Here is a 22,096-nt window from a genome sequence, read left to right on the forward strand (position 1 = left end):
TTATTTTTGCTATTGTTATAAAATTATTTATTCACTGCTATTGAGTTTGCTCCCATTGTCAATCCCCAATATAGCCACTTGGGATTATGTCTGGGGTTGCCACCTGGCTGGTGTTTGTACTTGCCGTGTTGGTTAAAAGATTTCTCATGCAAGGGATTTTTGGTCTTGGGCATCCCTGAGGGTGAAGTAAGGAGAGAAATATTCAAGACAAGGAGCAATGGTCTTAAACTGCAGCAAGGGAGGTTTAGGCAGGACATTAGGAAAAACTTCCTATGGGATGGTTAAGCAGTGGAATAAATTGCCTAGGGAGGCTGTAGAAACTCCATTACTGGAGATATTTAAGGGCAGGTTAGACAGACATCTATCGGGGATGGTCTAGACAGTGCTTGGTCCTGCCATCATGGCAGGGGACTGGACTCGATGACCTCTTGAGATCCCTTCCAGTTCTAGTGTTCTATGACTCTGTGAAGACCCTGGCCTGCTTTGGAGGACTGACTGCCTGTCAGTCATGCTCTGAGGTCAGGAAATCTCTCTAGTTACTGCATTGGCAGCAGGTCGGTGGTCTTGTTGTTATGGGGCCACTCCCGTTGCCAGTGGCTGGTGAATTTGGTAAGGGCTCTGGTTCAGCAACAAGTGGAGCAGTAAAGAGTCCTAAAACCATTCCAGCTCCCTATGTGCTGTCAGTTCTGAAGGGCTGGTTATGCTACTGGAGCGTGGGGCACTGGAGGAGAAAGAGGAAGGTCAGGATGCTTCAGGCCTTTTGGGAGAGGACGAAGAGGATGGATGGATGCTGGTTGTACAATGTTTGCTTTTTCTGCTCCTCAGAGGAGGCCACACTACTAAGCCCCAGAGTGATGCACAAATGACGGGGTGATGGGCTTTCCTCAGCCTAATTTGCCTCTGGGGCCTGATCCAGTAAACATGATCAGACCTCATCTGCTGGCCTAGGGACCCATCAACAGACTGGCACAAGAGGACAGCAGAAGGCACCCTCCAGCTGTACCTGTGGCTCAACAATTAGGACACTCCGCTGGGATACATGAGATGCTGGGTTCATGTCCCTCCCTCAACCTACAGGGGAAAATGGCTTTGAGGAGGGATCTCCACCTCTGTGCTCCATGCCCTGGTCATTAGGATGTGATGGGGGTGGAGAGGCTCCTTTGGAAGCTCTTAACACCTGGAGAAATGACTCTACACAGCCACTGCAGTGAGGGAGCAAACCTTGGTGCTGTTGGTTGAATGTTAAACCACTGGGCTACATGGTCATTTTCACTCTCTGGTCCAATGAATTATCCCTCAGTGCCACAGCTTCAGCAGGTAAGAACAAGAAATCCCCATAGGGATGTCTCCCAAACCCCAGTGGGAAGACAAGCACATGCAAAGCAGAAGTGTCCTATTAAAATTCCTTCTCTTCCCCCACACCCAAATGGAGAGGGTACTTGAAACAGGGTCTTTCATGCCCCAGATGGCAGCCCAAACCACTAAGTTGAAAACTTTGAGGCAGCTGCTCTGTCTCCTCCCTCTTCCTGAAAAAAAATTGGCACCAACACCTAACATGAGAGGCTTTGCAGCTGGGAATTCCAAGCAGAGGGAAGCACCTTCCCTTGGCGCCGATCTCTGTGAGAAGGTCACAGCTTAGCATACGCTTGTCTCCTTGGCTTCCCCCATTGGCTAGCAGAGGAAAGTTGCTGCCTGGGGCACTGGCTTTTGTGAATCCCATTGTGAGGCGCCATCTCTCCCCATTCATTGCAGAGGAAGTGTAGGTGCAGAACCCAGACCTGGTGGTTCTCTAGGCGCCTAGAAGTTAGGTGTGGTGACAATGAGCACAACTATGCCTGCAGTTATTTGTGGATTGGAACAGCTAAATAAAGCATCGAAGTTCCACGTTGCTGAAACGGAAAAGCTTAATGATCTATTCAAAGTATTTAGCTCCTGAACTGGGAACATCAGTTTCTAAACAATATAAGTCAAGACCATAATTACTAATAATTTCCCTTTCCATTCATATGACAAGTCATTTGGACAGTGATGGGTCAAAGGTCCTTATTGTAACGTAAATAAAGTAACATAAAAGGAGGATGTCCAATAAACAACTTCACAATCTGACATGCAGTAGTAGGTATGGGGTATATGGACATAAGTTAGGTACACAAACATAAAGATTTGAGGGAACCAACACCCATTGAAATAAATAGAAACCCATGGTTGGTGGTAGCTCAAATCCAAAAAGAGGAGCAGTTGATAAACCATCTTCCTGCTCTGCATTTAATTGCTGTCAGATGGGAATTAATTGAACAAGTTTAGAAATCTCCCATAATGATTACAAGTGTAGTGGATACCTGACCCCCAATGAGTGTCTTTTCAGGTTGGTGACCCTTTATTTGAAGTCAAGCATTTTTGCCATTCCCTTCCATTTACTCTTAAAGTCTCGTCTACCTTTGCAATACCACAGCAGCAATGGGGTTTCAGTTTAGGCATTACCTAAGCTGACTGAGAAGTTCTCCCATCACTATAATTAATCTATCTCCTGGACAACTAGGTCAGTGGAAGAATCTTCTATTAATCTAGTGCTGCCCACATCAGAGGCTAGTTCAGTTTTACTCTGCTCAAGGGTATGGATATTTCTCACCTCTGCCCAGCATAGCTATGTGGATGTAAGTTCCAAGTGAAGGCCAGCCCTAAGTGTTAAAAAAGCCTAGGTAAGTGATGAGTGTGTATATGTGTGTTGAGAGGTCAATGAATAAAATTTGATCTGGAAGGTTAAGGGTGTGTGCTGAGTGTTGGAGTGAGATGTTCCTGGCTTTACATTGTAAAGAGTGTGGGGGAGGGTGTCATGACCCACGGGTTAAAAAACACTGAACCAGAGCATTAGTCTAGCACTGGAGAATTATCCTTTGCTCCTTGTTGCCATCATTATCCTGTATCAGAATCAAGAACATGTAGGATATTTTTAGGAAGATGTTCACTCTGGCTCAGAAAATTCTGCCTTTCTGTTACTCACCTGTCAGAGAAATACAGTTGCCATTCATTGTTCTCTTTACAGTCTAAGTTCTCCCATTCCTAGATCCCTGTGTGGATACAAAATTAGTATCCACGTCTAGATCTGAATCTGCAAAAACAATATGTGGCTATCCACAAATTTGCAGGGTTGGAGACATAAAATTTGAATCCGTATCTGCATCTGTATCCATGAAAATGAGCTGTGGATAGCTGCATCTGTGGGTGTGGACACCTACAAATATAAAGCAGATAATCTACAGATCTGCAGAGCTCTACCCATTACTAACTTTCCAATTTCTCTCTTTTATAGCTAGAACATCAGAATGGCCATACAGGGTCAGACCAAATGTCTATCTTGTCCAGTTTTCTGTCTTCTGACAGTGGTCAACACCAGATGCCCCAGAGGGAGTGAACAGAACAGGTTGTAATTGAGTGATCCCTCTCCTGTCGTCCATTTCCAGCTTCTGACAAACAGAAAGTACAGACAACATTCCTACCCACCTTGGCTAATAGCCATCGATGGACCTATCCTCCATGAATGTATCTAGATCTTTTTTTTTTAATCTTCAAATTCTTTATTTTTCAAGTGCTTTATAAGTATTAACTGGTTAACTCACGTGGTAAATCAGCGGCACCCCATCATTAGCTGTTTTGGCTAAAGCTAGAGGGAAAATTAGTTTCAGAGCTGCTGTGAAATTCCCTCATTGGTATTGAACACAGAGGCAACTGATGTGGGTCTTGTCTGCATGAAAATGTTGCAGTAGCTTAACCTGAGATGTGAATTTGAACCAATTAGGTCAAACGAGTGCAGTCCCCTGTGGCAGCATTCTCATTTCAGTTTTCAAGTAGTATTTTCAGTGTAATGCAGGTGACTGCGGGAAGAGATTGAAACTAATTCAAACTATACCAGAAACGACGCATCTGCACAAGGGGCAAAGAGCATTTAACTAAATCAGATTGAAAACTGACTTCAATTTAACTGCTGTTAAGTTTTCTGGCCACCCACCCAGGCACAACCCAGCTTGTTCCAACAGGGTTGTCTTCGGGGAGTGGGGAGGGGGAGGCAAACCCACTCCCTTGTCCCAAGCCCCACCGCTCCCCTGCTCTGCCCCTACCTCATTACCCCCTCCTCCCAGCAATGGGGCTGGGGGATTACCTGGGGCTGAGAGTTGTGTGCAGAGGAGGTAGCAGCAGCAAGAGGTTGCCCCCCATGCATCACTCACCATGCGGGGGGGCAGGAGTGACAGCCAGCTCTGCTCCACTGTCCTCCTGGCCTGCTGCAGCAGGCTGGGAAGGCAGTGGATCTCCCTCCTCCTGTGTGCTGAGTGTGGGGGAGTAAGGCAACATCTTGCTACTGCTGCAGCCACTGCCGTGCTCACCCACCCGGCCCCAGGTAAACCCCTGTCCTGGTCCCAACCCCAGGTAACTCTCCCCACTCCCATCCGTAGGACATCTGGGGTGACCACAGTGGGGACCTCGCCCTGTGGATGAGACGGCTCTGTGTTCCACTAAACAGTTCTTCTCTGCAGATTGCTGAGGCCATTCAGTGTGAATCATGCCCAAATCCCGTCTGATGGGATCTGCTACTGGGTCTCTAAAAGGCACGTGCTGCTGCAGCCAGGATTAGAACTGAGGCTGACAGGTCTTTGCTCAGGCCAGGAGACAGCACTTTACTGTCTCTATGTCTGTGTTGCAGTGTTAGATCCTGCAGCAAGTCAATTTTAGAATTTTATTCACTTGAGTTTACAATACCTTAAAGAAAGAAAGAAAAAGAAAGAAAGGTTATTTGAAATTCAATATGAAGTAAGCCAGCAGAACAGGAAGTTGCCATTGTTTTTACATATATACACGCTGTGCTTGCTGTCTAATGAATACAATGTATGGGTTAGTATTTTTTTGAAGTTAAAAACAACAACAACAAGAGCAAAGCTAATAAATACCTTCCAAAGTAGCTTGGCATTTCCACTTCCAGTCCCAGCAGACATTGGGAAGTGCACAGAGACACATAGGAAAATGGCAATAAAAACCAAAATTTTTGGACTTAAAAAAGTTGTGGTTGGGTTCAAGTTTTCAGCAAATATCTGAGTTGGGTTTTCTTTCATCTAACCTTGTTGGCCTAGCCCTCTTTGTTAATAAATGTTTGGTGATATGGAAAGAATCTACCAAAGATATGAATCTTTCTTGATGGGGGTGAATCAAGTATCTTACTGAATTTCAAATAGCAAGTTATATAACGTAATCTATATTTTAACAGATGGCCTGAGAGGTAAAAACTAGTAGAATGTGGCACACACCACCTGAGGCTGTATGCTACCCAAAGCTAAGGAGAAGAGTCCTGTAGTGAAGGAATTACTAACACACTCAGAGGTGGGGATTCAAATCTTCAGTGTCTATACCTCTGTCACAGACTTCATGGAAGACCCTGGGCAAGTCACTTATTCTCCCAGGCAGCATCTACACTAGCAAGTTCTTCAGGAAAAAAATGAGCCTTTTCTGAAAGAACCCATGGAGTGTCTACACACAAAATCGGAGGGGTAGCCATGTTAGTCTGGATCTGTAACAGCAACGAAGGGTCCTGTGTCACCTTATAGACTAAAAGAAAAGTTTTCAGCATGAGCTTTCGTGAGCACACACTCACTTCATCAGATGCTGGTCTTGGAAAGCTGCAGGGCCGGGTATAAATAAGCCAGAGCAAGGGTGGGGATAACAAGGTTAGCTCAGTCAGCAAGGGTGAGACTTACTACCAGCAGTTGATCTGGAGGTGTGAACACCAAGGGAAGGGAAGCTGCTTCTGTATTTAGCCAGCAATTCACATGCTCTGGCTTATTTATACCTGGCCCTGCAGAGTTCCAGGACCAGCATCTGATGAAGTGAGTCTGTGCTCACGAAAGCTCATGCTCAAAACTTTTCTGTTAGTCTATAAGGTGCCACAGGACCCTTCGTTGCTGTTACAGATCCAGACTAACACGGCTACCCCTCTGATACTTGACACCATGCAAGGCACTGCATTTAGCTGTATGGAGTGGAAATCTATCAACCTCACAAGGAAGCTTGCACAAACTCCGACAGACATCATCTTTCTCTCCAAATGCAAATGAATGGACATCATACTAAATGGACTAAAGGTGAAAAATCCTTTGCAATCTACATACTGCACAGACTACAGTGAGAGATTATGCCACACGCTCTCGAAGAAACTGAGGAACCACCTAATCAGAGTCCTGTACAACAAACAGGAGAACATCAAAAAAGAGCTCTCAAATCTGGAGTCTTTCATAAAAAAACAACCTTCAACACAAACTTCCACACTGCTGAACTGTACTAAAATAAGACAGGAGATTTACATTAGACACTTCACTACTCTACAGAGGAAAAAGGACTGCAAGCTGTCTAAACTCCTGCTGCCACACAGAGCCACAGCAGTGGTACCACTAACTCAGCCAGCAATATCGTCAATCTGTCCAGCTACACACTCAGCTCAGCAGAAGAGTCTGCTCTTTCTCGGGGACTCTCTTTTTGCCCCACCACCCACACAAACATAATACAGTTCTGCGGTGATCTGGAAGCTACTTTTGCCATCTCAGACTCAAAGAATACTTTCAACACAACACTGACCAGCACACCGTTACACAGACACCCTCCCAGCAGCACAAGAAGAATAACTCCATGTGGAATCCTCCTGAGGGTAGAAATAACAGTGTGGACCTATATATAGAATGCTTCTGCCGACGCGCACAGGCAGAAATTGTGGAGAGACAGCATCATTTGCCTCACAACCTCAGTCATGCCGAACGCAATGCCATCCACAGCCTCAGAAACAACCCTGACATTATAATCAAAGAGGCAGATAAAGGAGGAGCTATTGTCATCATGAACAGGTCTGACTACCAGAAGGAGACTTCCAATCAACTCTCCAATACCAGATTTTACAGGCTACTTTCCTCAGATCCCACCGAGGAATACACTAAGAAATTACACCATCTGCTCAGGACACTCCTTACACAAGCACAAGAACAGATTTATATCAACACACCTCTAGAGCCCCGTTCGGGGCTATTCTACCTACTACTCAAGATCCACAAACCTGGAAATCCTGGATGCCCCATCATCTTGGGCATTGGCACTCTCACTGAAGGACTGTCTGGTTATGTGGACTCTCTCCTCAGACCCTATGGCACCCGCACTCCCAGCTATCTCCGAGACACCACTCACTTCCTGAGAAAACTGCAATACATTGATGACCTACCAGAAAACACTATCCTAGCCACCATGGATGTAGATGCTCTCTATACCAACATCCCACACAAAGATGGAATAAATGCTGTCTGGAACAGTATCTCTGATGATGCTACAGCACATCTGATGGCTGAGCTCTGTAACTTTATCCTCACACCCAACTATTTCAGATTTGGCGACGATCTATACCTTCAAATCAGCGACACAGCTATGGGTACCCGCATGGCCCCTCAATATGCCAATATTTTCATGGCTGACCTGGAACAGCTCTTCCTTAGCTCTCGTCCACTAACACCCCATCTCTACTTACGCTACATTGATGACATCTTCATCATCTGGACCGATGGGAAGGAGACTCTGGAGGAATTCCACCGGGACTTCAACAACTTTCACCCCAACATCAACCTCATCCTGGAACAGTCCACACAGGACAGCCCCTTCCTGAATACCACCATGCTAATACACGATGGCCACATCAATACCACCCTGTACCGTAAACCCACTGACCGCTACGCCTACCTTCATGCCTCCAGCTTCCATCCCAGACACACCACACGATCCATTGCCTACAGCCAAGCACTAAGATATAACCACATTTGCTACAACCCCTCTGACAGAGACAAACACCTACAGGATCTCTTCCAAGCATTCTTGAAACTGCAATACCCACCTGAGGAAGTGAAAAAACAGATCGACAGAGCCAGACGTGTGCCATGAAGCCTCTTACTACAGGACAAGCCCAAGAGAGAAACCAACGGAACACCACTAGCCATCACCTACAGTCCTCAGCTAAAACCTCTACAGCGCATCATCAGGGATTTACAACCCATCCTGGACAATGATCCCCTACTTTCACAGGCCTTGGGAGGCAGACCAGTCCCTGCCCACAGACAACCTGCTAACCTGAAGTAAATCCTAACCAGCAACTATACACCGGGCCACAGTCACTCTAACTCAGGGACTCATCCATGCAACAAACCTCGTTGCCAACTCTGCCCACATATCTACACCAGCAACACCATTACAGGACTTAACCAGATGAGCCACACCATTGTGGGTTCATTCACCTGCACATCTGTAGCCAGACAAAGTCTCCCCCTTACAAGCCAGCTTGCTCGTTGCCCCCCCCACCGAGGAGCACACAGGGCACGGAAATGGCTGCTGACAGCACAGTCTTTGATGCCCTCATTGAGGCCCAGATATGCTAGCTTATCGTGACCCTGAGAAGCAGAAAGTACAGCTAGAAGGCTAACAGGCCAGACTGTCAACATGAGAGGGGGGCAAATTACCAATATAATTTATGCCATCATGTGCCAGCAATGTCCCTCTGCTACGTACATCGGACAAACTGGACAGTCTCTACGTAAAAGAATAAACGCACACAAATCAGATATCAGAAATGGAAATATACAAAAACCCATCAGAGAGCACTTCAATCTCCCAGGCAACTCAGTAGCAGACTTAAAAGTAGCTATCCTACAGCAAAGAAATTTCAGGACCAGACTCCAAAGAGAAATTTCTGAGCTACAATTCATCTGCAAATTCCACGCCCTCAGCTCAGGCTTAAACAAAGACTGCGAATGGCTGGCTAAATACAGAAGCAGCTTCCCCTCCCTTGGTGTTCACACCTCCAGATCAACTGCTGGTAGTAAGCCTCACCCTTGCTGACTGAGCTAACCTTGTTATCCCCACCCTTGCTCTGGCTTATTTATACCTGGCCCTGCAGTTCTTCCAAGACCAGCATCTGATGAAGTGGGTCTGTGCTCATGAAAGCTCATGCTGAAAACTTTTCTGTTAGTCTATAAGGTGCCACAGGACCCTTCGTTGCTGTTACACACAAACTGTGCATTTTCAATCCGAAATTGAAAGAATACAGCACTCCTTCCGGTGGCCCTCCTCCTCTCCCACAGGAGGAAGAGTGCCTTTTTTCTGAAAGTCTCCTTCAGAGAAAAAAAAAATTGTGTAGATGCCCCAGGAGTCCTTTTTTCTAAAAAGCAGTCCTTACGGTGCCAGATTTTTCAGTCCCTGGCCCATTCTTTTGAAACATCAGGCACTGTGTAGACACTCTCAATTGAAAAAGCAGATCAATATTTTAATGCGCTTTTTTTGTGTGTGGATGTGCTTTTTTGAAAAAAGTTTTTTTCAGAAGAGATCTTCCAGAAGACCTTCATTCAAAAGACTGCTATAGTGTAGACATAGTCCCCCGGTGCAGTCCTGGCCTACCTGAAGCCTGTGAGAGTTTAAAATCTTGCCCTCAGTGATATGTATACCCTCTGGGCTTCTGTTTCTCTTCTGTAGACTGGAAGCACTTCAGGGGAGGAGAGTCTGTTTCTGTGTGTATATACCATATCCAGCACAATGGGGCATTGATACTTATTGAGGTCTCTGGGTCTTACAATAATACAAACAATAAAAGTCATAACATCATGTTAGATGGAAACACCCAAAACATTAAAGAGTGGATGATGCTTTTTCTTCTGTAGCTGCACCAGAGTATGACAATAATTGCTGCAGGATCCCAGGCAGCCCGCTTAATTTAATAGATACTTGCAGTAATTATTTTTCTTCTTCCTTCCTCTCCTGCCTTCTGTCCTATCTAGCTGATTCATCAGTTTTTATTTAATTTTTTTTCCTTTCTCTCTGTTAAATTTGCTTCATCTCAGTTATCAGGTATCAGAATTTTCCAGATCTGAGGAAGTGGGTCTGTCCCATGAAAGCTCATCACCTAATAAATTATTTTGTTAGTCCTTAAAGTGCTACAGGACTGATTTTTTGGAGGGGAAGATACAGACTAACACAGTGACCTCTCTGTGACCACTGCTGCAGGTGACTTTTTTTGGAATGTGACTTATACCTTGCAGTGTGATGATTTATAGTCTCACTGCACTTCTCAAAATCTAATTTACATACACTCTTTGTAAGAGCCTGTACAGAAAAAGTTGAAACTAATTCTCAACCTCTTGGAATTTTGAGGCCCAGTCCTCCTCAGAGAGGCAAATGGATACACTCATTGACATTAATTAAATCCAGATCATGCCGCTAGTTGAGCTGCTATGTTATCCTTTTAAAAATATACAGCAAAAATGATCAGTCTCTCATTTTACATAGAGCAAACATGTCAGTAAGGATAAGATACTTGGAAATAAAATTCCCTTTCTTGTTCCCAGACATGACAAAGGGATGCAAGAGCGAATGGTCTAACGTTATGATCTAGTAGTCTCACTTGTATTTCAGTAGCATCATTGTTTTTTGTTTTGTTTTGTTTCTGTTTCAGAAGGCCATTGCATTATTTCATAAAACCACCTTGTCATCCTCCCACACAACCATGTGAAAATGTAATAATTAAGAGAATATGTACAAGGCTATGTCTACACTACCAGATAAACTCGATTTTATTAAATTTGATTTTATAATGCTGGGTTTTATACATTTGATTTCGAGTATCCTCACTTTCCACAAAGTCCACACAAAGTCATATTAGTGCTGCCACACTTGAGTGGCAAACATTGATTGTTGCAGTAGTGAATTGTGAGAACCTATCCCACAGTTCCCTCAGCCCCACATGCTGCACCTTCCCCCTGGGGCCTGCTGCACCCCCACTGCTGGCAGTGCTCGCCCTGCTGCCTGGTTCCTGGGGCTCTGCAGCTTGTGGGAGCTTGGAAATAGGTGCAGCAGGGAGCCAGGTGCTGCGCTGGTCAGTTTGCCTGCTCCCGTGAGTGGTGGAGAGCTGGGAGCCAGGTGCATCAGCTCCTGAGTTTCTCATCTCCCTGCCACTTGCAGGAGCAGGGAAACTGACCAGGGCAGCTGTGCATGTCTTGTTTGTGATAAACACCCTGTGCCACGGTGTGTGTGAATACATACAGAGTGAAAGCTGGAGGCCTTGGAGACCTGATTCATGTTTTTTTTACATTGAAAACGAAGACAAAAATATTTCCTCATAATCAAGGGGACAGCCAGCAGCATCTGGCAGAAAGGCTCACTGTTAAGTCCAGTAGCTGGATTTTTTATTTTTCCTGAAAAGCATCAGGAGCCGTAGTAAGGAACAGGTTGACCATTGGGTAGCTCTGACTTTGTAATGTTGTGCCATTTCATTTATTTAATCAGCTAGCAGCCAGAGATCAGTGCAGGGAGGCCACCAACTCCAGCACACAGCCCTACTTGCCCAAGAGGCACCTTTTCAGCTGTATGTGAGATTTCAGTGTGGGGAGCGGGGGATGAAATGAATTTCAACACGCTGGAAAGCAGGGACATTTATATCACAAGAATGTACGGTTGTTCACCACTGACTCCAAGTATCAGAGGGGTAGCTGTGTTAGTCTGGATCTGCAAAAACGACAAGAAGTTCTGTGGCACCTTGTAGATTAACAGATTTTTTTGGTGCGTAAGCTTTCTTGGGCAAAGACCCATTTTGTCAGATGCCAGTGACAAAGTGGGTCTTTGCCTGTGAAAGCTTATGCTCCCAAAAAATCGGTTAATTTAGAAGGTGCCACAGGACTTCTTATTGTTTTTCTTGATTCCAAGTTGCAGAAGCTTCATATCATCACCATTGCTCCAAGGGTTCATCTGATCTCTGAGGGCTGCTCGTCATATGCCGACATTTTATTGTTTGAGGCTTGATTCATATCTCTACTAAGCTGTGTCTACACGTGCACGCTACTTCGAAGTAGCGGCACTAACTTCGAAATAGCGCCCGTCGCGGCTACACGCGTTGTGCGCTATTTCGAAGTTAACTTCGACGTTAGGCGGCGAGACGTCGAAGTCGCTAACCTCATGAGGGGTTCAGAATAGTGCCCTACTTCGACGTTCAACGTTGAAGTAGGGACAGTGTAGACGATCCGCGTCCCGCAACGTCGAAATTGCCGGGTCCTCCATGGCGGCCATCAGCTGGGGGGTTGAGAGATGCTCTCTCCCCAGCCCCTGCGGGGCTCTATGGTCACCGTGGGCAGCAGCCCTTAGCCCAGGGCTTCTGGCTGCTGCTGCGGCAGCTGGGGATCCATGCTGCAGGCACAGGGTCTGCAACCAGTTGTCGGCTCTGTGGATCTTGTGTTGTTTAGTGCAACTGTGTCTGGGAGGGGCCCTTTAAGGGAGCGGCTTGCTGTTGAGTCCGCCCTGTGACTCTGTCTGCAGCTGTGCCTGGCACCCTTATTTCGATGTGTGCTACTTTGGCGTGTAGACGTACCCTCGCAGCGCCTATTTCGATGTGGTGCCACGCAACGTCAAAGTTGAACATCGACGTTGCCAGCCCTGGAGGACGTGTAGATGTTATTCATCGAAATAGCCTATTTCGATGTTGGCTTCACGTGTAGACGTAGCCCTAGTGTCCTTTAATTTGGCTTTGCCAATCAGTAGGGGCTTTAAAGTCACAGTAAATTAGATTCACACCCACCTGGAAGCCTCTTCACTTTGCTGAAGTGGTGTAAAATAACCTTACTGTCAATGAGAATCAGATCCCAGCTCTCTATTATCTGCTGCAATAGCATGACAAAAATGGTCTGTGTCTGGCTGTTGATCTCCAAGTAGAATCTGAATCACTGATTTTCATCTATAAGACCCTAGATGGTCTGGATATGCCTATTTCAGAGATTGCTTCTGTCCCTGTGTCTCAATGGAGATGCTTGAGTAGGATTGTTGGCAGTACATTCTGCTGGGGGCATGTGACCCTAATACCATACCATTGCAAGAGGGAAGGAGGCTCATTTTCCTCTGCTAGCGAGTGTCAGCTAGCATGACCCATTCCGTGTACCCCAATTCTTTAATGTCCTATGCTGTATCTGACGTGTCATGCAAGGCATCACTGGAAATCTAGTAACGTACCAGTAATTAATTTTCTTGTATGCTATCTCTGTGATAAGTAGTCAGGGGACCATACCTATAGGAAGGAAAAGTACAACTAAAATGTGTTTATCAGACACATCTGAGCATTGTGTGAACAATACCAATATACCACCCAATGAACAATGTGACACCACCAGCCGGGTGACATCAGAGTTGACTGGCAATCAGAGGACAAGTGGCTACTCATTTGCAGGGTGCAGGTCTATTTACATTGTATCAAACACCTTCTCCTTCAATTGCCATGTCTCTTCTTTACTACTGTAATGAACTTTACTCTGTGGAGTTGCCAACAGATGAAGCCATGGCAAAGTTTCACTGGATTATTGAAAAAAGGGGAAAAGTACCCAAATAATCTTTCACCTAAAAAGACAAAAAACAAAACAAAACAATCATTTGTCTTCGGGGAGAGATCCTAACCACAGTGGGTGGCAGCCATCTTGCTGGAAGAAAATGTAAAAACCTTACCCAGAGACAAAACTTCAGTTTTCTTCAGTCTCACTTTTATTTGCTTGTTACTGTTTCTACTGCTTTATACTTCAAATTTATTAAAATCGTATCCTTTTGTTAAGAGACTTGTTTTATTTTTAATCTAAACCAACCCAGGTCTGTGTTTGAATGAAAGTGATTGTTAACCTCAGTTAAAGTGTTAACCTGAGCTCTTTGTCTCAAGAGGTGGTTACAAGCAGCATTATGCTTTTTCATGGAGCAGGAATCTTAGACTCATAGAATCATAGAATACTAGAACTGTGAGGGACCTCAAGAGGTCATCAGATCCTGTTCCCTGGCCTCACAGCAGGACCAAACATCATCTATATCATCCCTGTTAGATATTTATCTAACCTCTTCTTAAATATGTCCAATGACAGAGATTCTTCAACCACTCTAGGTCATATAGTCCAGGGATTAATCACCCTGACAGTGAGGACATTTTTCCTTATGCCCAATCAAAACCTTCCTCAATACAATTTAAGCCCATTGTTTCTTGTCCTATTTTCAGAGGCTAGTGAGAACAATTATTCTCCCTCCTCCTTGTAACATCTTTTAAGAACTTGAAAGCTAATATCATGTCCCTTCTCAGCCTTCTGTTTTCCAGACTAAACAAATACGGTTCTTGTAATCTCTCATAGGTCTTATTTTCTCGGCCTTTATAAATTTGTTGCTTGTCTCTGGACCTTTTCCATTTTTTGTGCGTGTTTCTGAAAATGTGTGTTCTGGAACTGGACATAGTACTGCAGTTGAGGCCTACTCAGTGCAGAGTTGAGTAGAGGAATGAATTCTTGTGGCTTGCTCACAACACTCCTGTTAGCGCATCCCAGAATCAGGTTTGCTTTTTTGGAACCATGATTTTTGGAAAGGGTCGGACATAACAGAACTGGCAAGATTTACAAAAATTCAGGGCAGGAAGCATGTTAGATTCTATAGGGATGAACACTGCAGAAAGGCCTATGCATCAGTACAAACAAGGGTTATCATATCACTCCAGCCTCTTTGCTGCAATCCCCATTAGAAATAGAACATCCTTCCTAATGAAGCCATAATTAACATGCGTTCAACTTGCAAACCCTTCCATGCCTTCTTGTTGAAATTTGCATATTTCTAATTGCTTCCATGTCTAATTTTATTATTCTGGAATAGCTCATCTCAGGTTCTTTCCCCACTTTTGCCTTTAATTAGAGGGTACATTCTGGATGGAAAACCGAAAAACCTAAGAGCGGCAGGAGTACTCAGAGCCCGATGGATAGAGCTCAGGGGGAAAAGCAGCCAGGAGAGCAGTCTGAGAGGGACCTTCAACAACTGGGGACCTCCAGATCCCCACCTCGCAGGGAAGGGTCCTACAGAGACAGTTGGTGGTCCCTACTAAGTACCAGGAAAAGCTCTTAAGCTTAGCCCATAATCACCCTAGTGGCCATGCTGGGGTGAACTGAACCAAAGCCTCACTGAGAAGGTCATTCTACTGGGACGGGATGGGCCAGGAGGCCATTGGCTGTGTCCGTACTTGTAAGGTATGCCAGCAGGTGGGGAAGCCCCGAGACCAGATCAAGGCACCCCTCCAACAGCTTCCCATCATAGAGGTCCCGTTCCAGAAGGTAGTTGTGGATATTATGGGTCCAATCCCTAAGACCCCCAGAGGGAAACAGTCCATATTGACCCTAGTGGACTTTGCCACCCAATGTCCGGAAGCCGTGGCCCTAGGCAGCACAACAGCTAGGAACGTGGCTCAGGCACTGACAGATATCTTTGCCAGGGTAGGTTGGCCCTCAGAGATCCTCACTGATTCTGGGACCAACTTCCTGGAAGGGGCAAGGAAATGCCTCTGGGAAGCTCATGAAGTAGAACACCTAGTTGCTACCCCCTACCACCATCAAACAAATGGCCTGGTGGAAAGATTCAATGGGACTTTGCGAGCCATGATATGCAAGTTCGTTAGTGAATGCTGCAATGACTGGGATCTGGCCTTACAACAATTATTGTTCGCCTATAGAGATGTCCCCCATCCTAGTTTGGGATTCTCACCTTTTGAACTGATGTATGGCCGTGAAGTTAAGGGTCCCTTACAGCTGGTAAAGCAGCAATGGGAAGGGACTAACCCTTCCCCAGGAACTAACATTTTGGATTTTGTTCACAACCTCCAAAATACTGTTACAGACGCTCTAACTCTTGCCCAAGAGAACTTGCGGGATGCTCAACAAGAGCAAAAGGCCTGGTACAATAAACATGCTAGAGACTGGTCCTTCAAAGCAGGGGAACAAATCATGGCACTGAAGGTGCCCCAGGCAAATAAGATGGAAGCATCCTGGGAAGGGCCATTCACGGTCCAGGAATGTCTAGGGGCCATTAATTACCTCATAGCGTTCCCTGACCCTGACCTTAAACCTAAGGTATATCTTGTCGACTCTCTAAAGCCCCTTTATCCTCCAGAACTCAAGATTCTTCAGTTCACAGCCCAGAAGGAGGAGGGGACAGAATGGCCAGAGGGACCCTACTACGATGGAAAAGGCAAGGGTGGAGTAGAAGAGCTAAGCCTCTCCATGAACCTCAGCCATGAGCAGCACCGACAGATCATGCAACTGTGTACCCAGTTCACCCCAATGTTCTCAGCTACCCTGGACAGACCGAATGGGTATCTCACTCCATTGACACAGGCGATGCTCACCCTGTCAGGGTCCAACCCTATCGAATGGATCCTTCAGCCAAAGCAGCCATAGAGAGGGAAATCAAGGACATGCTACAGATGGGTGTAATTCGCCCTTTGGAAAGTGCATGGGCTTCTCCAGTAGTCCTAGTTCCCAAACCAGATGGGGAAATCCATTTTTGTGTGGACTACCGTAAGCTAAATGCTGTAATTCGCCCATACGACTACCCCATGCCATGCACAGATGAGCTATTGGAGAAACCGGTGTGCCCAGTTAATCTCCACTCTACACTTAACCAAGGGGTACTGGCAGGTACCTCTGGAGGAAGCAGCAAGGGAAAAATATGCCTTCATTACACACATCGGCCTATATGAGTTCAATGTTCTACCTTTTGGGCTGCGCAACGCACCTGCGACCTTCCAAAGGCTCGTGGATACTCTATTAGCCAGATTTGGAGACTTTGCAGTGGCCTACATCGACGATGTGGCTGTATTTTCTGATTCATGGGCAGAGCACCTAGTACATCTCCAATCTGTCTTCCAACGCATAAGGGAGGCAGGGCTAACAGTTAAGGCAAAAAAATGTCAAATTGGCTTGAACAAGGTGACCTACCTTGGACACGAGGTGAGTCAAGGCACTATCAACCCTCTGCAGGCCAAGGAACAGGCTATAATAAACTGGCCTGTCCTAAAGTCAAAAAAACAGGTTCAATCCTTCTTAGGGTTGGCCAGGTATTACAGGCAATTTGTAGCACATTACAGTGAGGTCGCTGCACCTCTAACAGATCTAACCAAGAAAAACCAACCCAATGGGGTCAAGTGGACTGACCAGTGCCAGGAAGCTTTTAACCAACTCAAGACGGCTCTTATGTCTGAGCCTGTGCTGAGGACCCCAGACTATGACAAGCCTTTCGTCGTCACCATAGATGATTCTGAGCAGGGCGTAGGAGCAGTTCTGATGTAGGAAGGACCAGATCAACAACTTCACCCTGTTGTATTTCTCAGCAAAAAATTGTCTGAAAGAGAAAGCCACTGATCTGTCTCAGAGAAAGAGTGCTGTGCAATTGTATATGCTCTAGAGAAGCTAAGACTATACATGTGGGGGCGACGCTTCCATCTTCAGACTGACCACTCTGCTCTTCAATGGCTTCATTCAGTCAAAACAACCAACAAGAAACTCCTTCAGTGGAGTTTGGCACTCCAAGACTTTGACTTTGATGTCCAGCACACTTCAGAAGCCTCTAATAAGGCAGCTGATACCCTCTCCTGAAAGGAATTTTGGACTCAATTACATAGGACATTCTCTATATCTGTGCTGGTACTCCATGGATGTGGGAGCATTTTGTTATTTCTCATGTAGTTGCTAAGAATGTAATGTGTGCATGGACTTACTTTCTATGTCTTATCTCAGACCTCCGGGTAGAAATCACAGCCAGTGTGGCCAGAGGCTGTCCAGCACTGTCTGTGATTTGGGGGGCGTGTCATGATCATGAGGGTTAGCCAGCAGCCTGAGAGTAAAAGGGTTAACCTCCTTAGCCAGGTGGGGTCAGCCTATAGGAATGTAGGTAAGAATTGAATTTTTTGGCTCCTCCCTTTTTCGGTCCTCTGGTCTTTTCTTCTTTTTCCAGCCATGAGGGAGAGAGACAGAGAATATCTCCCTCCAAGAACAGGCCCTCCAATATTCTGTAAGTAGGGTAAAATTTAGATAAATCCATTAGGCTTTATTGTTTTGTGGTTTGGGAAGTGAGATCTGATGTCTGTGCACTTTTTAGAAATGTTCTTTTACTCTCCTTGTAACTAAGTTCTAGGCCCATGGCAGAGACTCCCCATGTGTTTTACTTTGTGACTCTTCCATCTAGTCATGAAGCTTGCAACACGAATACTGTTGTCATAATAAAAATTCTCTCTTTTTCTTTTTGTTAACCTGCTATTGGTTAATGTTTGTGTCCTGTTTTTCACTTTTGGGGTGAGATTTCCCAAGTAGTCTCTCCCTGTTTTCCTTATTATTACTTGGGTGGTGGCAGCAAATTTTATCCCCAAAATCTAAGGTTTTTTAGGATTTTGGGGAGGGAAGTTTATACCAAAACCTGGTAGATAAGGTTTTGGAGGTACTTTTGCTGGCCCCCACTTCTGCATTTGTCTTGCTAGAATGCGGAAAGGAGCCATGAGACAGGCAGCATAAAAATATACTATAAAATTATTGTTTTAACTCAGTAATTGAAACAACCAAGACTTTCTAGGTAAATTTTGAATATTACAAAACTGGGACAATTATTCAATAAAGGCAAGTAAAAAGCAACCAATGGCTCAACTCTTAAACTCTGTAACTGGACTAACAAAAGAGATTTCAAAGGTCTCAGTCAAAATGTTTACCCTGGTTAATTATTGTGACAGGAGTTTCTTTGTATGAACAATAGGCTTTTTTTTTTCCCCTAAAAGAGTAGTTTGTCCTATTAATCATTCATGTCTTACATTGTTAAAGAGCCTTGACTTTGGTTTCATTATAATAATAGTTGTTTCCTGTCCCAGTTCAAACACTGAAATCATTTTTGTATTTCAGTGCTGCTGACATGCAGCAGGATGCATTTATTCCAAATATAAACCACACAAAATGATTTTGCCACATCAGGCCCAATTCCTGCCACAGGTAAAACTCCCATCGCCTTCGGTAGGTTTTGTGCCTGGGTACCAAACAGGGGAGCTGAACCTACGTGTCACAACATCTGGAACATTTCATGGAATGAGCAATTTCTTTGAAGAGCCAATAGGTTTGGCACGGCAGAGAAGGTGCAACCACATCCTATCATTGTCAAAATGTTGTGCCTAGAAGTCCAGATTGCCTGGTTGACTTCCACTGAACTCCCCAGTGTGCACGCATGCATCTGTGGACTTGATGTGGTCAGAGCTATATGAAATTAGCAATTGTGGACTTAGGGATAGATTGTAGCCTTGTCTTTCTCAGTACACAGGGGAAAAAATACTTTCTTTTTGCTCAACCAATGAAGACTTAATGCCAATCTTGGATCCACATCTGCTGCAACACATTCCCTACTCACTGGAGTATATTTAAACTGCAGAGCTATTTCAGGGTACCAAAGTATCTCGAAATCACTACTCCACATCTATGAAATGCGCCAGGTATTTCAAAATATTTTTCAAAATACTGGGCATGCTAGTTTGGCATCCCTCTACACCTCATTGCAGGAGGAGTAAGGGATGCCTCAAAAATAGCCCAGTACTTCAAAATTAACTCAAAATAGGGTACACAATTTGCATAGGGCAAATTGAGCTAAGGGCACAGTGTAAATGTAGTGTGGAGGTCTACAATATTTAATCATTTTAGGGTTCTTTTTATTATTTTCCTTCTAGTTTTGGAGCCTTTGGGGGTAAGGATGGGAAAGGTCACCTTTTCAAGGTTCACTCTGCAACTTGAGGAGTTGAATTTCTTCAAAAAATTAAGGCTTGAGAGTCACGTATAATCACTAGACTCCAGGAGCTTGGATAAATAAAACAAGAATGAAGAGGCTCATGACATACCCTCAGGAGAAGACAATGCTCAACACTGTTCCTTATACTTAGGACTCAACTTAGCCTCTCAGTCTAACTTTGATTATTAAATTCACAGGCCAAAGTGACAGTTTTTTCCTTGGAAAAAAAATCCCTTTAATTTAGCAAAAATAAAATAAAATGAATTTAGGGCCACAATGAAAGCCAAATTTCCAGGATTGCAAAATTACACAAGACAGCCTGGCTTGTGAGAGAGAAATGGCTCCATGCTGTAATCACTCCCACTCCTAATAGCTGCCAAAATATTAATAGTAACTGGAGTTAATAGGGAAATTATTCTCCCTCCCCCTTCCATGAAAAACAATGACAACAAATTATTTATTGGCAACATTTCCATTATGCCAGAAAGCCATTTTCCGTTCAGAAACAGCTTCAGTGGAAAATTTGCAACAAGCTCTGAGGAACAGAGAAAATGACTAGATTCCTAATATATAGCTTCTCTTTCTAAGCCTGTCCCAACATAAAAGCTGTTTGAAGGTTTCCAGTCCAGCAATGCTCTGGAATTTCATGGCAGCAGGTCCTACATCTATCATCCCTATTTACACAGAAGCTCTACCCTCCCTCTTTGCTGCCTGCAGTTTAGACTCTTATAGTAAAGTGGATGTTAAAATGGGACTTTGTTTTTTCTGGAGCTTCGTCTGAAGTTCTTGCTGGATGCAAACTAGTAAAAGAAAATACCAGGCAAACTGAATTAGGCTGCCAGAGCTGCCCAGGCTGCTGAGCCGTATTTAGAAAATGCTAGCTCAGGTTTTCAGGTCAGCTCTGCACTGTGGGACATGAGGTGAATGGTGTGTTGGAATCAAGGGTTTAAAAACCAGTTAGACTTCTCTGGTTCCTGCACATGCTTTTGAAAGGTTGCTCTGCTTTTCTCTTATCAGCTTCCTTCAGCTGAAGGATCCAATGGAGGAATTGCCTCTGCTGAGAAGAGTCCTTGATCACAGCTCCAGTTCCTCTCTTCCAACCTCATTTCCCTTCCTCTATTCTCTGAACCTAAGTATCATCACTGATTTTTAAGTTGCCTTCTCCTCACACTTTTTCTGTATTTCCAGACTTGATTATAACATCTGCAGTGCTTGGCCTGTATATATCGCTGCCGTGATCCCACATCTTCTAAAAACCTTTGGTTAAAACACTGGTTCTGCTGAAGTCTATGCCAAAACTCTTCTTGACTTGAATAAGGCCTGGGTTTTGCCCTTTTCTGTGTGCCTTATGCCTGATCTATGCTTGGCAGGTAAGTTGATTGTAGAAATGCAATTCTAGCTATGGCAATTGCATTGCTAGAATCAACTTAGCTGCAGTAGACTTGCCTGGCCACCCTCACTAAGGAAGATTGATGGGAGAAACTCTCCCATCGACTGCGCTTCCTTCTCACAACAGGTCTACCAGGCATGCAAAATCAAACCCTGAGTGAGTCAATGTTCCAGCTAATGTAGACATGGCCTTATTTCCATCTAAAAACTGTTACTGCAACTCCTTTCACTCTTGCACAGTGCAAGGGCTGAGTACCATGGGTTGCCATTCCATAAGGGCAGAGAAGCGTGTCCAGTCAACCTTCATTTCCAGATACCTCCTCTGGTTCCCGAGTCATTTCAGGTTTCAATTCAAAATTATCTTCATTGTTTTTTAAAAAAAAATACGTCATGTGTTGAGTCACTAGCTTTGTTTCGCCTTATACCTTCCTCAAGCCTCTCTTGGCTCATCTGACACCTACATTTTCCCAGATCCTAATTCTACCAGGTGCTCAATTCCATCCCTAGAGAGGAAAGCACTCAAGCACGTTTGACTTAAAGCCCGGGCTGTTAAGTCGTTGCCGAAGGGAGACCTCTTTGTGGGCTTAAGGAGTGTGTTGGAATCCAGTTGTGAGTACAAATGTGAAGAGAGACTTGATGAGGAATTAAAGGTTGCTCAACAACAATTGGGAGAGGGGAAAGCTACATTTGGATTCTGTTGGAGTATGAAAGAGCAGCACCTGGGTGTCTGAGACAGTGGGAATAATATTTTGGATCTACTCAGTGTCTTGTTATACTGATTGTCTAGTACTACACTCACCCCTTGTGCTGTCAGCTTGATGCAGATGCTCAGCCTCGAAAATGCAAAATGCCTGCTCATTTGCATTTCTGAACTGCTTATTTGCATATCCACAGCAGAAAACAAACAGTGAAGACATGGTTCTGCCAACAAAAACTCCCTCTGTAACCATCCCCTTATTCCTGGAAAAACCAGGGGTAAGGGACTGCCAACAAAGTGGGTTTTTGTGGGCAGAACCACGTCTTCGCTGCTTGTTTTCTGTTGTGAATATGCAAATGAGTGGCCGTTTTACTTTTT

At 44.7% G+C, this 22,096-nt stretch overlaps 1 protein-coding gene across 1 annotated transcript in view; it reads left to right on the forward strand.

Annotated features, from left to right (window-relative positions):
- Nucleotides 1–16,294: 16,294 nt before the first annotated feature.
- The window catches only part of GHRHR (growth hormone releasing hormone receptor), a 96,206-nt gene continuing 90,404 nt past the window's right edge, over nt 16,295–22,096 (forward strand). Inside the window, exons 1-2 of the mRNA XM_074985520.1 lie at nt 16,295–16,517; nt 16,927–17,164. Coding sequence (XP_074841621.1) covers nt 16,295–16,517; nt 16,927–17,164 — 461 coding nt within the window. The remainder of the gene's footprint in view (nt 16,518–16,926; nt 17,165–22,096) is intronic.

The sequence above is a fragment of the Carettochelys insculpta genome, chromosome 2 (genome assembly GCF_033958435.1).
Source record: "Carettochelys insculpta isolate YL-2023 chromosome 2, ASM3395843v1, whole genome shotgun sequence".
Classification (NCBI taxonomy): domain Eukaryota; kingdom Metazoa; phylum Chordata; order Testudines; family Carettochelyidae; genus Carettochelys; species Carettochelys insculpta.